This window comes from Thermobia domestica, chromosome 9 (assembly GCF_964235325.1).
Source record: "Thermobia domestica chromosome 9, izTheDome1.hap1.1, whole genome shotgun sequence".
NCBI lineage: Eukaryota > Metazoa > Arthropoda > Insecta > Zygentoma > Lepismatidae > Thermobia > Thermobia domestica.
Window position 1 is genome coordinate 187274475 of NC_137462.1, and position 17636 is coordinate 187292110.

A 17636-nucleotide genomic window follows, 5' to 3' on the forward strand; every position below is an offset into this window, starting at 1 on the left:
CCTATCAACGTTGAGTTGAGTTGATTTTTAATTTAACGTCCTTTTCAGTAACGAGGCTATATGAGACGGGAGCCACCGATTAACGTGGAATCCGAACCACATGAGCTCCCGCCGGGAACCGAACGCGGGTCTCTCATGCCAAATGTATGTACGCTAACTGCTTAGCCACGAAGGAGCTCTTCCTATTAGCGTATTCGTCTCCAAAATACTAGATTTCTTTATTGCCACGAGTGTATAGTCAAGTGCTTCGATAGCACCAGGAAATGTATATTGTTCTTGCCACTCTGCCTTTGCTGTTTGCATATTACGCACACTTAAGGAAACAATAAATTTTCAGATTTCGCAATAATCACATCCATTACACTTGTAGTAGTCATAGACACAGTACTTTGAACCACACCCGAATCCCCTGACATTCCGACCTGGAATCCCGGATCACTCATGTAACGCAAGAAAACCCGCACCTTTTCCTCATTACGTAGTGCACCAGCCCAAATTTCGGATGATTCTCCTAAAAAAAAATGTTGGGCTAACCACTTTACATTTTCTTTCATGAACCTATAGTGTTTCTTGTAATCTTCATTTGCAACATTTTTATGCAGTTTATAAGATTTTCTACGTAGCAAAACAATCATATACTCTGCCATATTTCGCACGGAGTCACCTATTTAGCTTGCTCCACAAATTTGGAGAAGTTACAGCATCACAGAGGAGTCATTGATTTTTATTCATATCAAATGCGGAGTAGTTACTCGTCTCGAGAATAGAGCTGTGGTTACTTCAAAAGGGCGGGGCTTCTCCGAGGTCAGCCGAGACAAGTAGTGCTCATTTTTCTTTTTATTGATACCAATGCGAGTAACTACTTCAAAATTGCGAATAATGAGTAACTTCTCCGTTTTATTGATATCACCCAATGTATTGCACGTGTTCCCGGAATAGTTTTTACTCTCAGAAATCTTTGTTGAAGTGTGGCACGAACAACAGCCATTTCTTCTTTGTGCAGAAAGAAAAACATGATGTTTTCTTTACAGAAATGAAACATTAGGGCACATGTATTTATTTGATCAGACAATGGTCTCTGAAGGCCTGCTTTTGTCACAATCCGGTTAAAAGCCCGACTAATTCCATCGCATGGGTACTTTCCAAGGCTGGTAGCAAATAAAGACCATTTTGGCAACATACCATGGAAATGACTTGTGTGGAAGTAAAGATTTAAGAAAGAAGGCTTTGCAGTTTTTATATTGGGCTCCACACCCATCAGTGAAATATTCCACTTTTGTTATGCGAGGAAAACTGTTTTAAATCCGACATTACCAGTTTCTGTCTTTGAAATACTGTTGGTATGTCATGTTCCATATCATCTGAAAGAATGCAGTAACTTTTGTGTTGAATAGTCATAATTAGTTGGGAGAATTACATTGAGATACAATAGTTTCCTTAATTCTAACAATAAATATACTACATTAGAACAGCAGCATAAGGCCTTACTTGTTATAGATATACTAGCTGATACGCCCGTTGTTGTGTGGGGTAAGCAATATTTGGAAGATCTTCAAATACATTCACTAACTCTGACTTTCGGAAAGATTTAGAGCATTGAACCATGTAGTATTTTTTTCTAGTGTTATGGAGATTTTCAAAGAAAGAAAGAAAAAGACGAATTTCGCTACTGTTTTGAAATGGGAGCAGAGTGAATACGGGTTTTGAACCCTACGTACAGGTTAGTAGGGTGTCCAAACACATAGTCTTCTGTATTAATTGAATATATATATTGTGTTTTTACGAAATTGGGAAATTGGTAGTTCAGTAACGGCGGTATTTGGTTCACACGATTTCGTATATTTGTAATGTCGCAAAGTGTGAGCATATTATATATATATATATACAGAGAGAGAGAGAGAAAGAGGGTATGTTAAATCGTATGAAGGTTATTGGAAAAAGTTTCTTTCTCAATTAGAAGTTTACCTGTTTTCAGTGGTAAATACCTTCAAGACAATCTGAATTAAAAAAAAAAAAAAAAAAAAAATTGTTTCTGGCATTAATAGGAACCAAAATATGATTGTTTTAGTGTTCTTCCAAACCGGGGTAATATCGTGTCGCGACTGTTAAAAATGAATTTTCTTCTCATTTTTGAAATACAGTAACTTCTGAACCACTGATGCTATTGCAATAAAATTTACATACTTGTAATCAGCATAAAACATTTTATAACACTACAAAATTTCATCCAAATCTGAGATAGTGGGTTAAAAGTCTTGGTTGAACTGACGTGGAATGACCCATAATTATTAGAAACTAACCGGAAAACACTCGATTTAGTGGTACAGCACAGGTATAATACGAAGGATTACACCATTATGTGGGTACGACGGCGAACGAATATGTTGTTGTTGTTTATTATATATTTATTTTGTTCTCCCACCTTTGAGTTTTACGCCTGCATTTTCTAGCAAACAAGACGTACGAGTGTAACAAAGAGTAACACTTTATTCCTTTAACACAGTTAGTATATGGAGTACTATGTTGAAATTAACAACTACTAACCTTTTGCGTACCCTGGACATTCTAATTGGATGATTATTTTCCTGGAATGATTTCAGCTGCTGCCCTCGATCGGCAATTCTTCATTTCACTTTCACTACAACGCTATCCATAATATCTTCGATTTTAGCAAATAAAAGGAAGTAGTTCAGACGTCTGAATTTATTTTTGAAACAGTAGGTTCTAAAAATCAAATTCAGACCCCCGCAAGATTCAAACAGTACTCCGCTCACTTCAAAAATACTAGTTTATCACACGTAAGGGTACTCATCTGTCCAACTATGTTTTTAACATTTCTCAAAATACAGCAAAAGACTAAAGACAATGCTACAATTCCCCTACGTAATTATTTATTTAGAAAATACTACTCAGAGAAGTAACTTTTATTGCCAAAGAATACACTTTCAAATAAATTAAGACGTCATAATCTTGAGATGATTAACTGGATAAGAATGCAATCACAAAAACATAGGTTAAGACAGAGATAACATTATTATTTAATTACTGCAATATTTTGAAAAAAGTGAAAAATTACGGATGGTACCTTTAAGCAACTTCCATTAACTTTTAAGACCTGGCACATACTGATGTCAATGACACTGATCGTTAGCTAAAATTCTACATACAATACTGATAATATTCCACAGATACCAACTAGAATAAAAAAAAAATAAGTTTAAAAATGTAATATCTTGTAACTTTATTCGTGTTTCCCTTTAAAATCTAGAGCCGTGGTACTTACGACTGGATTTGACTCGCGTTAGGAGCGGTGTTTATTCTTTCGTACTAGTCTCATCCAAATACATATCAGGGATTCATTCAGCATCTGTCAAATGGGCAAATTATGTAGAAAACATGGGAGGTAAAGCAAGTTAGACCGCGATGTTGAACATATTTTCTCTATGTAGTGAGTACATGTAAGCATGGATACTCACTTTAACATCGTTCGTGGGGCTTATCCTGAGTATATCTTTAGCTTCAAAACACCTAATTAGCACTGATCATGAGATGTACGATCTATTACTATTACTGTACTCTCCCAAAACCACGAGAGCTGTTGCTGACTTTAGTCGTGAGGAAACTATAATAGCATGATGTACTCGGGAGAATGATGATTAGGAAATGGAGACCCTTTTGCCCCTTTGAAAAAGAGGGAACTTAGTTAAGACATTTCCCAAGTGAAAAGCTCCCAAGTGAAATATATATATTTCAAATTAAGTTGCTGGAATTTCAAAACAGATATCAATTGTATGAACTGAGGAGATAGGATTCTTGGAAGAAAATGGATATAGATACTGATACTATGTGAAAATTGTGCAAATATTTTACAACATATTTCACCCTTCATACAGAAAAACCTACCCAAGTCATTCGTAATGCGTTCTGTTTTAGAACTATCTTGTTTCGTTCCAAAATGAAGACTTCTACACTTACCAGCTACTAAATTGTAGTACAATTACCAAATTCTTATTCTGTTACCTTATTCACTTATCATTTTTTTCTCCCACTTACATCACAACTTGAACTCATGCTCCTTTTGAACCCTATCCCGCAACATTTCTACAGTTTCCATGAACCAAGCAAGCGGCACTTCTACAGTTTCTATGAACCCTATATCCCTGGTACTTAAGGTGGTCAATGTATTAGATCTGTCATGAGGAAGTGTCTCCAAGGTGATAACAATCTACAGTGCACACGGCGAAACAACATCGGCAAGGAGTAACAGTAGACGGAAGCTGCTGTGAATGGGATCGCAGAGTACTTAAGAGGATTCTCATCAAAAACCACACTAAGAAAAAGGCAAAAGTGGCTGCGAAACTCAACTACTTTCTGGAACAACCTATTGTTATAATCACAGTCCAACACGAGTTGCATAACATGAATATCCACGGTTATGTTCCTGTTTCTAAATCGGTGTTCACCGGCAAAAACGCTACAGCGTGACGAAAATAGTGACGAGAATACGCGAAGTAGACTGCCGATGTTTGGGAACGCGTGATACAGTCTGATGACCCTTCTTTCATATTATTTCCAACAACAGGCAGTGTTTATAAATGGCGAACGCTCAAACAAGTTTATGCTTCGACCGGTCTCCTTCCTACCAAGAAACATAACGACTCTGTGACCCAACTGTGTCTTCGTATCATTTGTGATTTTATAAGCATAGAGTTCTTTTCAACAACGCGTCCATACATTTCCTCACTATCCAAATACTGCTAAGATGATTCGTGCTAACTTGTCAGCCTAGGTTGTGATGGAATTGGTTGATTTGAAAGGGTGAATCCTTGCATTGCAGACGACCGTACGTTTCAGGCTTGTTCGTTCCCAGTTGATCTGATCATAGGTTTACACGTCTTTCTGTCCCGTCACAGCCTTGTTAGCAGTGGCTAAGATATATGTAACAAAGTACTAATGGTACGCTGACTTCTGTCACTCCCAAGTCAAACTGTGCGATTTCACGTGAACTCTGTGTCAGATTCTCACAGTCATGTTCGCACGTCATTGTGCCACTTCTTGTAATGCATTTTCACACTCCGTCGTATTCGTCAGCCGTTTGCAATCGTTTGGTGTTTCTGCGAAATCAAGATACACTGCGGGTATCTTCTTACTTTTGTCAGGTTAATGTTATAAAGCAGGTGAATATTTTCCATTTTTTCAAAAAAAAAGAAAAAGAAAAAGAAAAAGAAAAAAAGAAAAAAGAAAGAAATTTATTGGACAAGAACTGAAGAATCTCCTTTATCACTTAAGTATTTACTTCTGGATCTTCTTTATCCAAATACCGTTACTTTTTTCAAACTAAGTTTCTAAAGTGTAGATTTTTCACCTAAGACATGATTTTATGCTGAGAATTTGTAACAAAGGATAGAGACAAAATACTTGATTTTTTTTTTTTTTTAAAGGAAAGTAAAATCATTCATTCACTGTGGAGCTTAAAAACACGACCATTTATTGTTACATTAAACAAAAGGTTGAAATGGATCTTCTTGGCACTAGGAAAGAAACTATTGAAAAAATGGTTGAATCGTATTTCTAATTTCTACATATATGGATTTTACTCTACACTTTCTATTTTCTTCAATTTCCGACACAAAAATTTACTTCTGCTCTTAGTTTTGTTACTTCTTATTACGTAACTAAGTTCGTATGACTTATATTTCATTTTCATCACATGCGTAAGTCCCATGTCTTGTTTTGTTTCCCAAATTCTAGTGCGTGTCCTAGTTGTTGGTCAAGTGACTGTTGCCTTTGGTGCACCTAGTTGCCTTTGGTGCACGTGGTCACCGGTTCGAATCCTGGGAGAGAGCACAAAAGAAATTATTTCACAGTCACCACTTTCATTGATCACCTGTCTCCTTTAGGCTAAAGGGCATAACCGTGGGACGTCAAATTAAAAAAAAAAAAAAATCATTTTCTTATGCTAATTACCTAGTCGTACCATAAATACTGACACAACATTGAAAGTGAATTATAATGAAAATGTTAAAGATACTTTAATATCCTTATTGTATAGGTTACTTACAAGTCTAAGGAACACATAGCAACAATTACTTTTCAAATTGGTCGCCTTTGGCCTTAAATCTCTGCGTCCACTCATCTATAGCATTACGCACTGTTTGTATAGGAAAATCCGCCATTGCCTTCACCAGGGAACGTTTCAGACTGTCAATATTGGCATGCCACCTCTTACAGACCATGCCTTCAAGCAATGGCCAAACTTGTAGTCCAATGGTCTGGAACAATTAAGTCCGAGACATTTCTCGTGAGCCACTCCTGGGTAGAGTGTATCTTGTGGGCTGGTGTGGAATACTGTTGGATGGTCCAATGTTGGTTCCTGAACAAAGTGTCACTCAAAGATTTTACAACAAAGTTCAAAACAGTATTTTCGTACACTCTGGCTGATGTTTTCCCCCTTTTTTTACAAAAATGCAAATTTGTGGTGCAATCATATGCCATTCTTAATCATGAATGAGGCCGGATGATGACCCTTCTGGATCTTCGGGATTTTCTTTCGAGCTTCCTGGGAAGTTGAAGCATATACCTGTCATTTTGTCGATTGAAAACTTCCTCAGTGTTGAATACCTTTTCGTTTGTAAAAAGAGTTCTCCTGTGCCCATTGTTTGCGTAACGCTGTAATAGGCGTTTTGCTTTCATCACACACTGCTCTTTCAGACGTGTATTGCCGGTAAGCCTTCAACCTCAAGTCACTTCTTAACAGACGAAACATTGATATTTTGGAAATGTTCAGCTTACGAGAAAGCACTGACTGCTTTCGTACAGGATTTTTTCGAATACGGGCTACCATTGCTTGCACCAACATTTTGGTTCTTACGCTGCGTGGGCGGCCTTGCTTTGGGTGATCGTCAACTGTCCCAATCACCGCGAATGGTTTGATGACCTGATACACGTAAGATTTGCTAATATTCAACTTTTTAAGTGTTGTGAATACCACGGGGGCTGATTAACCCACTTTATGAAGAGCTATTACTGCCACACGATTTTCATAATCGACCCACTCCATAGCTACACTTTCACGAAAACACTTTATCTATCACAGCTCAACTCAGAGTGGCCCACTCCATCCTCTTGCACAGGCAGGTTGACCACAACCTTGAAAACCGGATGTACACCCTGCCTTAGAATTTGTGTCGGTATTTATTATATGACTAGATAGAATTCAAAAGGATCTTTCTACCTTCTGCGAACTGAATTATTTTAAGCTTCCAAAGATTCCCCAGTAATTTTCGTAAATCTACCCACAGTATTATTTAATAATAACAGCTAAATTCCAAATACATTATGATTTTTTTTTAAATTTCTTCTTCAGTAAATGAGAAGTTACTTAATACTTGAATATTCTACTACCACAATTAGTTCTCATATTTAGGGTTGTTCTCTAGTGGTCTCTCTTGCTAGCTAATAGTTCAGTCAAATTAGCTCAAATTTCGACAAAACTTTGAAGTATTTATATACAGTTGAAATTTTTGTGTGGTTGTTCACTGATGGATCCTCATCTCTCTTTGAAAAGTCCCCAAAAATCCGATGGCGGGTTCCGTAGTTATGACATTATCGATATGGTCGCCGCGTTATCTTTGAACATGCGTAAATTCTTATAGAATAGTGATAGACACTTTCTTGTGCTAAAATGTGAAAAATTGTTTAGAGAATATACAGAATAAAATATACTGTACGTACCTCACTGATGTCGGGAAATATATTTTCTACAAACTGAAATATTTGCTTTGTTTATGGAATGTTAAAATTTTAATGTGAAAATAATGTGATGCATTTCATATTCCTAATAATATGCCCAGATACGAAGTACAGGTCATTTAATTAGCTACAAAACAAAACACCAGCATCACTTTGCTATCTTTACATGTAAAATAAAAAATGTAGTTTTCCTATTTCAATTTTGTGTTAGTACTAATTCCGTTTCGTTCCATTAAATTAATAAATCACAAAGGAAAAGCAAATAAAGTTGAAAATTTGTGAGAATGTTCATTGGTTTGTTCTTCATCTCTCCATGAAAGTCTCCAACAATCGGGAGACAGATTTGGGCGCCATGTTAGAAAATGTCGGCAACCACTATTTCTACGCTAATTAACCTTTAATATAGTGTAAAATGTAAACCATTCGACGTAAATATGATAATGAGGTGTCATTTTCTCCGTAAAGATGGGCTCTTCCATATATGATATGAATTATAGCTCTTATTAGGCACCATCTCATCAGTTAATTCTGATATACATTTTAATCATCATCAACAGGAATGAATAGCACATTACTGCATGTTGTATCCTTGCAATGGAGACACATTAATGAACAAGTGAGACTTGCCTGCTTACATCCACATCTTCTACTATAACTACCTTGAGAAGTATAAATAATTAAGTTAAGCAAATCATCTGGAGTAGGAGGTGCATTCATAGGATTTGACAATAAAATATTCCCAACATTTACCCATCCCCAGTTACTAGAAGTTAACTTTTTTTCAAGCAATTGTTATACCTGGTGGTAATAAGTTCTGAATACATATTGGTGTATTGTGTCTCTGTTGTGAAGGTGAAAGAGATGTGAATTCAAACTTGTCACCAAGAGTCTGACGTGTTACAACTTGAGTAAAAATTGAATGCCTTAGTTGTTCATGTTTTGTGATTCTCCTCCACTATACAATGCTGAGAAAAATGATTGCTGCAGCAGCAATCTCATCCGCCGTTGCAATAGCATGTTTGAAAACACTCAATAGGTCTCGAACTGTTCTGCTGTATTTAAGCAAACTAATTTCTTCCCTTTTCTGTATATAGTTTGAGATGGCATCGTAACCGGAGATGCGTGACAGTAAAGTAGGGCATCAGCCATCTCTCGCAAAGCGAGCCGTAGGAAAATGAAATGAAATCTTTAACCCTGCTGTTCTGTTCGGGTCTATTTGACCCGAAATGGATTTTGATTTCTCATAAAATTTATGATAATTTTTGTAATGTGAATCAAGTTTGTGACTTTGTTTCATTCAATCCAAATTATATTTTCTGAAAATCTCAAACTTTTATCATTAACGGTTTTCGAAATTTTTCTATATATTACTAATGTACTGTTCGGGTCAATATGACCCGAAGAAGTTTTAATGTGATGTGTATGTGAATTTTCAACTGCTGTCTTATATTGCTCACAGAACTTGTGTATCTACTTTCGTAATAGTGGGAAAAGTGGATGGAAGTTCTTCCTAAGCTATATTATCCTGATCCAAACGTTACTGTTGATGGACAAATAATAGAATTTAGAGGGCGTTGCCCGTTCAAGCAATATATACAAAGTAAACATGCCAAATACGGTATAAAAATATGGACTGTATATGATAGCAAAATATCTTACGTACTCAAGCAACATGTATATATAGGGGGTCTATGTAAAGAACCCGGTGCGTAGCCTGAGATGAACCAAGGTATGCGTGTTGTAAGTAATCTTGTTTCCTAACGGTATGCGTGTTGTAAGTAATCTTGTTTCCTAACTAATTGGCCATAATGCAACTTGTGTAATTTTTTCATCTCGTTTACTTTAGGACTGCATCTTCTTGAAAAGAAAATAACTATGCTTGGGACAATAAGGAAAAACAAACCTGAACTTCCAAAAATTTTGTCAAACAATAAACTGCATTCACCGTAGTTTTTTTTTTTTTTTTTTTTTTTTTTTTTTTTTTTTTTTTTTTTTTGGCAAACAATACAAGCGTTGTACATTATATCCCTAAGAAAATTAGAAACGTTGTGCTCATGAGTACTCTTTACCCAGAAGAAATCAGCAACTGAGTTGACAAGAAACCCAACATAATATTGGATTGTAATTCAACTGAAAGAGCTGTAGACACTTTATATCAACTTGTGAACACACATACATTTAAGCGCAAAACCAACAGATGACCAATGATATTGTTCTATAATATGATCGATGTATCAGCTTACAATGGATTTATTTTCTGGACTTGAAACAATCCAAGCTGACAAGTAGGAAATCTCATCAAAAGAAGATTGTATTTGGAAGAACTTGGAAAATCTCTCATTTTACCTGAGATACAATCTAGACAATATATGCTGAGAAGTGACGAGACTCTAAGCATTGTAACCAGAGCACAAAGAAATGGTGAATCTGAAGCTACAGTGATAAAACCCGAAGCAAATTCTTATCAAGCGTGCAAGGTGCAGATACTGTACATCACCTAACGACAACAAGATATTTGGATTGCTTTATTTGCAAGAATCATATGAAATCCCATGCTGCTTATTACTGTCCGCTCTGTAAATAAAGAGTGGTGTGATCGCGTCTAACGCTTACCAAATTGTTTCATGGAAGCTTGTCAATAGTACCGCTTACCAAATTTACCAACAAGTGTTATGCGTGTCTAATGTGTTATATTCTCTTTACTAATTACCAATCTTCTGAAGACTAAAACCAGTAAAACATGTGGCCCTTACGAATATGAACAGTTGCATAGTAATAAAATTCTGACTACCATAAGCCATGTTGTTTTAGTTTAAAATAACTAATGTTCCAAGTTAAAATACAGTAAACCATTAGCAAATGTCCAATATTTGTGTCTAATTCAAAATTTCCTACATTTTGGTTTTATCAAGAGTACGTACACATCATGATGATGAAATTTTCTGCTTGAAGGTAGGTCTTGACCCGAAAGTCCCTGTGCAAGGTGAACCCACGACGGTTTGCTATTGCCTTCCATGGGATGATGGAACATCCTAAGGACGGGACCTACAATTCAAAGTGGGATCCGAACTACTTGTGTCCCCACCGGGAGTCGAAGCTGATACCCCTTGATTATAAGGTAGCGAGTGTAACCATTCATCCACCGGGGAAAGTATGTAAACTCATGTCCAAAATTATTGTCGCATGTCTATAAATATGTTGTTGTAGGAATATACTTTGATAACGAATTCGCCCGGTATTTCTTAAAATGTTAGTATGTGTGCAATTGGCAAATACATGTATGTGGCAAATTTCATGTCAAAAGAGCAGTAAATAAGAACAATAAAACGAAAATAAAAATTTCTTGTCCATTTAGCAACATTTTGTTTTACTCGTTCTAATTTTCGTATTTATAATTCTTTTCCTATAAAATTTACCACAAATATATATTTCCCGATTATACACTTAGTATCAGTATTAAGAGTACCCTGCAAAATCATTATCAAATTATATTACATGAAAACATATTACATTATATTACTTACATGAAAACAGTTACAGATATGCGACAATCATTTTGGACATGAGTGTACATGTAATGCATTGTAAAATATTTAAAGACAATTAAAATATTTTCCTAGCACTAGACTATTAAATAAACTAGTCACTGTTTGAAAACCTAGTCATTTTCCAATACAATTTAATTATGGGTCATATTGACCCGAACAGTATATGTTTATAGTAAATGGGAACAGAGCAGCAGGGTTAAGTTTTACGTCCCACGGTTATGCCGGTTAGGCTAAAGGAGACGATGATGATGAGAGATGAGTGAAATGGTGGAATGAAGAAAGCGGGAGGAAACGGGAGAACCCCGAGAAAACCCACGAGCACGGTGTTTGTCCACCACAAAGTCCACACGGCGCGAGCTGGGATCGAACCAGGGACCCCAAGCACCGGAGGTGAACGCTCTACTACTGAGCCACCGCGCCCCCCAAGCCAACCGTAGGTTTGGCATATCAATAACACATCTTGGTTAGATGCATGTCCAGCCATTAGCATGGTTATGCATGTGAATGGACAAGATCTAGTAAGTAGCATAATTAGTATATCTCTGTTGTTTCTTACAATTGCCACTTTTGTGTTTACATATTTTCAAACGCAATAAATGCTGTAGATACAATCACTTTACCTGCATCATCAGCAGCTTGAATGACCTTTACTCTCCTGTGTTTTGTAAACGGTCAGAAAGAAAACCTATTAGGCGACATTTATATGCATCGTTGTTAAGAATAGCTTCTTAGGAAAGAGTAGTTTGCACCATGAATATGAACTGAATGTCTGGGGAATGCCTGAGGTTGCTTCTTCGCTCTCTCTTTTGACTTCGTGGTAAAACGCTGATAATCCTCAAAAGTCACAATGGCCTTAGATGGAAAATGAGTTACATGTAGCTGGCTTTGGCCAAACAATTTTATGCAAGAAAATATGCCGTCTTAAGAACTTTGACGAAAGAGACACCACATTATTACCTGGTGTTACTGTAGTTAGAAGATTAGAGAGCATGTTTTCTGAATTTTACGCATTGTTGATCCAATGAATAGAGAAGGTAGTTTGGGTGCAAGTTCATATTCCAAATACAAAAGTATGACCTCTTCTTTACACCAGCAAAATAGTTGTGTGGTGATTGACACTGCATCTCCTCTGCCATTGCAGTATCTATTGACAGTAAGGCTGGATTTTTTCCCGATTAAGTTTAAGGTTGCAGAAGCCGTTACTGTATGTTTCCAGTTGTTCTTGAAGATCAACTTTCGCTCTGTTATTATTAATGGATTCGCTTGATGTTAATCCTGTAGACAGATACAGACACTATAGGGTCAATCCATGCAAAGTGATCGAGAAAAAAGAAAAATTGCCGTTCGACCTTTTCACGCTTTACTGTGTGTTATGGTATACTAAAGGACTAACTATTCCAAAAATTTCAGATTTTTCTATCCAGGCCCATTGGAGATATTGGACAGTGAAATATGCTAAATTGACATAATTACCCAATTTTACGATTTTTTTTCAGGCCTTTGGGAGCAGCTACAGGTCTGTAAATTTTTGTGTATTACTTACGTCCCCGGACTACATGCACACACAAATTTAGACCTCTACGTCAGTTGTTTCCTCTTCCCAAACATGTTTTCAATGTTCAAAAATGTTGCTACTGCAGACCCTGAATTCACCCCGTTCAAGTGGTTTTAGGCAAAAAATGTTAAGAGATCAAAGTTTTAGCTCTGCACGAGTTGGAGACGTCCAACAATTTTCAATTTGTTAGGACAAATACATGCTGAGATATTCAAAACAACGTAAACGCCTAAAATCGAGAAAAAAGAAAAAAAAACGCATAATGGCAGCAGCCGTTGCGTCGCCATGGGATGTTGTAAGAAAAGAATTAATTGTGTTTTTGATGTGCCCTGATATAGGATAAACATTCATGAAAAAAATAGATTTTTTGGAGATGGTCGAGCGGCACATGCTTGATCACTTAGAATGGAGTGACTCTATAAGCTGCGAAGAAAGAATCATGTGCAGAAAACCAGTCCAAAAAATTTTCTAAGATCCCACTCATCCTTCTATTGACGAGAGTCACGAATTTCCATACATTGTTCAGATGAAGTGATCGTAATACCAGATGTTCCAAAGAAGAGCACGGTTTTGTGCAGACCAGAAGTGCAAGTAAACACCTAGCAATGTTAAATCGGTTATTCCCCTTCCTCTTGTTGCACTTCCAGTTGTTTTAATGGATCTCATGGATACTGCTCAATGTAAATATCTGTCTACATGTCTCCCCAGAATTTGTCTGTGCGACAGATAGTGAAATATCCTCTTGCGATATTCATTATCATCCACATTTTCCTTTAATTGTGCCATTTCTTGTCAATAGACGCACTTCTGACATTAAAGAAGCTCTGCGGCGTGAAAGTTTTGCAAGATCGTTTGTACAGAGTACAAATGTGTTTCAAAATCACTAGTCCTTTCTGACCATATGAACATCATCATTAACATTCGTGATGGTAGTGCTGGATCCACAGTTTGCCAGTTCGACAAAGAGTCTGTATATGGACTCTTTTAAGAACACATGGTCTGTATATGGACTCATTCAGGACATTCTTGTAGCTTCTTAGAAACAAGAATGTCCTAAATGAAAGTTGGTCTGCTGTAGGATTTCGTTGCAGGGAAATTTATTGACACTGAAGCAATATTCCCTTCATATCATCATTCACATGTTTGCTTTTTGTAGCAATAGAGTAATCATTGCTCGATGAGTTAGTAAGTGTGCTCGCACTGCACGGGCGTATACATGTCTACTATCATATAACAGATTGATGATGATGCACACACTTCCATAATTCCTCTAAACCACTTTTTTGCCAAGATATGGCCCACTGAACTAAAAAAGCATACTACGAGATGGAAACTTCAAAGTCTTATTATTCACGATCAATTCACTGACACTGCTTGCTGCAACCATATCCATAGCCTTAATGTACAACGTCTAGTCGAAAGTCGTAAAACTATGTTCTCTGATTCTGTCATTCAACAGTCGTCACTGGCAAAGATCAGAAACGAATAAATAGTATCTTGATTTGATGGATGGAAATTGATGAAGCATCTAAATGGGGTATTTCATAGTCCTGATCTGTACTATAAACTAATGCATAAATTCATTTCATCCTGGTCCAAACTTTATATGATTTTCCTTTGTGATTTATTAATTTAACGGAATGAAACGGATTTACTGCTAACACAAAAATGCAGTAACAAAACCACATTTTTTACTCAATAATTTCACGTCTCTCTCTTATATGTGAAGATTGCGAAGTGGAACTGGTGTTTTTTCTTAGTAATTAAATGACCTATATCGACCATATTCTCATCTGTACATATTATTAGGATTGTCGCATATTTCACAAATTATTTTCGCTTTAACATTTTAACAGTCCATAAACAAAACAAATACGTCTTTAGTTTGTAGTTACTATAATTCCCGACACCAGTGAGGTACATACAATATCTTTTGTTCTGTATATTCTGCAAACAATTCTTCATATTTTAGCACAAAAACTAAGGTCTATCTCTATTCTATGAGTACTTACCCATATTCAAAGATCGCTGCAACTTTCCGTGGAGGCCATATTGATGACGCCGTAACTACGAACATATTTAGAAAGTTTCGAAATGTGGTGTTGGAGGAAGATGAAGATAAAAGGGATAGAGAGAGTAACAAACGAAGATGTTTAAAAAAGGATAGGAGACAACAGGATGGTTTTAGCCACAATCCTTCTAAGGAAGGCCAATTGGATTGGACATACCTTGCAAAGACACTGTCTTTTTCATACCGCCATAGAAGGAAATATGAAAGGAATGCGGGGAATAGGAAGAACATAACTCATCGATGATTTGAAGACTAGAAGAAAATATTGGGAGTTAAAAGAGGAAGCTGAAGATCGAGAAAAGTGGAAGAAATATTTCCGGCCCAAACCCACAATAAAGTATTAAAAAACCCTCATTATTAAAAGGCAGAATACTTAACTACAAAACAGTTTTTTTTTCTTTTCCGAAAGATGGGGACCAACCAATGAATAACCACACAAAGTTTCAGCTTTATACAAATTATTTCAAGGTTAAACTCTTAATTTGGCTGTACTATAAAAACAGTTTTAAAAATACAAAGTGCTTTGCAACTTCTATCTTGATTAAACACTAACATCAGAATAAGAAACTTATCAACATTAGAAATAAACTTTATCTTTATAGTTTCAAAGAACTTTTGGTAGTCTTAAGCATACCTTCTATTTGTCCTAAACTTGGCATGGATGGCAAAATATGGAACATTCCATCTAAGCAGCATGTAAAATAGATTTATGATCAGAAAAAAGATACCAAAAACAAAAATAAATTGCTTGGTACATTTAGTATAGATTTCAGCACTTTAAAAAAATCGCAAAATTGCAGTTAGTCGAATTATTTTCAGAATTACACATTAAAAAAATATGCGTTAACGTAATAAATATAAAATAGCATACTTTCCGCATTACTTTCTTCTAATTCACCTGCAGCTTTAATAGTGAATATGCTAAATGTTCAAAGTGTCAAAAGTATGAATTAAAGGAACCGTACTATCGGAAAAAAAATATGAATTACCACTCTCGAAAGACATCATACGCGGAATTGAAGAGCAGTGTTCTTTATTTCACTTCTTAGTATCAACATATGACATTTATTAGTAAAATATTAACGCAAAGTTTCTCAAATGATAATGAATTTGCAGCAGCTTTAAAAAGTAATTGAATGATAGAGAGAGTACCCTTACTGATATAATGTTAAAGTAATAATGATTTGTGCTGTATATCTTTGCTCTAGCTGCAAATACACCTCATAATGACTTCTAATATATAAATTACTTTCCATCGTGTTTTACTGTTATTTAATGCCACAATATTACATTGGATTTACTTGTTTTGAATGCAAAGTAATGGTACACAACATTAATTTCGGAACACTGGAACTCTCAAATACAGCCAACTTCTAAAAAAATGAAAATGTAAAGGTTAAGGGAGACGAATGATTAAGGCAAGTGAATGATGAAGGAAGAATTAGTGAAATGAGACTGTGGGAGAAAACGGGAATGCTCCGAGAAAATCCACAGACACGATGTTGTCCATCACAAACTTATTTGGACGAGGATCGAACCACAGAACTCACGCACCAATGGTAAGTGCTCTACCAATGAGCCACCGTGCCACCCTTAAATTTTTAAATCTAGAAATATATATATATATATATATATATATATATATATATATATATATATATATATATATATATATATAGAGAGAGAGAGAGAGAGAGAGAGAGAGAGAGAGAGAGAGAGAGAGAGAGAGAGAGAGAGAGAGAGAGAGAGAGAGAGAGAGAGAGAGAGAGAGAGAGAGAGAGAGGAGAGAGAGAGAGAGAGAGAGAGAGAGAGAGAGAGAGAGAGAGAGAGAGAGAGAGAGAGAGAGAGAGAGAGAGAGAGAGAGAGAGAGAGAGAGAGAGAGAGAGAGAGAGAGAGAGAGAGAGAGAGAGAGAGAGAGAGAGAGAGAGAGAGAGAGAGAGAGAGAGTGAGTGAGTTGGTAGTATTGAAATCTACGATTGAAGTCAGAGGCCAAAAATTGAAAACTACGATTCATGGTTTTCAAAGTACTCTCCGGAACTTGCAACTATATATAGAGTACCCGACTGGAGTACTCTTTTCATCTCAGCCACTTTTCAAAAACAACAACTCCACCTACAGGTGTTGTTTCTGTAAGAGACATCTATGATGGGTATGATCCATCATGTCCTTTTCCGTCGAGGCGAAACCACCACTACGAATTGTTAGTGTTTAACTCCATGAATTATACTGCTAACTTGTTTACAAAATTCAGCAGTGGTCAGCAAGACATGGTATTCTCATATTTGACGATAATACACGCCTTTTTTTATTATTTTATTTTAAAAACATTTTTACGTGCGTTTGAAAATTTTTCTGCCTCACAGATTCCACACTTCTTTCATTCTGGAAGCGATGGGTGGCTGAGCGAAGACAGACGTGTACGCTACAGCCGGAGACTACTTTGAAAATCATGAATACTACGAGCTCTAGCATGTAGTTTTCAATTTCTGGCCTTTGACTTCCGACGTATTTCAATAGTATCAAACCCACTATTTCCAATTGTCGTAGATATTTCATTTTTCAAAATCCAATGCAGGAAATGTTCCTAGTTTTTCCGTATACTCAGGAAACGGCCAACTACCATTCTTATTGGCCGGTGAACTCACGTGACAACCAGATGTTCAACTTTTCCACTTTCAGTGGGCACGGTAAATCAGTGCTCACTTCTGGC

General features: G+C 36.3%; 1 protein-coding gene across 13 annotated transcripts in view; it reads right to left on the reverse strand.

Annotated features, from left to right (window-relative positions):
- The window catches only part of RhoGEF2 (Rho guanine nucleotide exchange factor 2), a 656727-nt gene that overhangs the window by 473949 nt on the left and 165142 nt on the right, over positions 1–17636 (reverse strand). For 12 of the 13 annotated variants that reach the window (XM_081725662.1, XM_081725656.1, XM_081725658.1 and 9 more), the window contains one exon: positions 15561–15611. The exons of the other annotated variant lie outside the window; for it this stretch is intronic. In XM_081725662.1, the coding sequence (XP_081581788.1) occupies positions 15561–15611 (51 nt within the window). The remainder of the gene's footprint in view (positions 1–15560; positions 15612–17636) is intronic. 13 annotated transcript variants of the gene reach the window in all.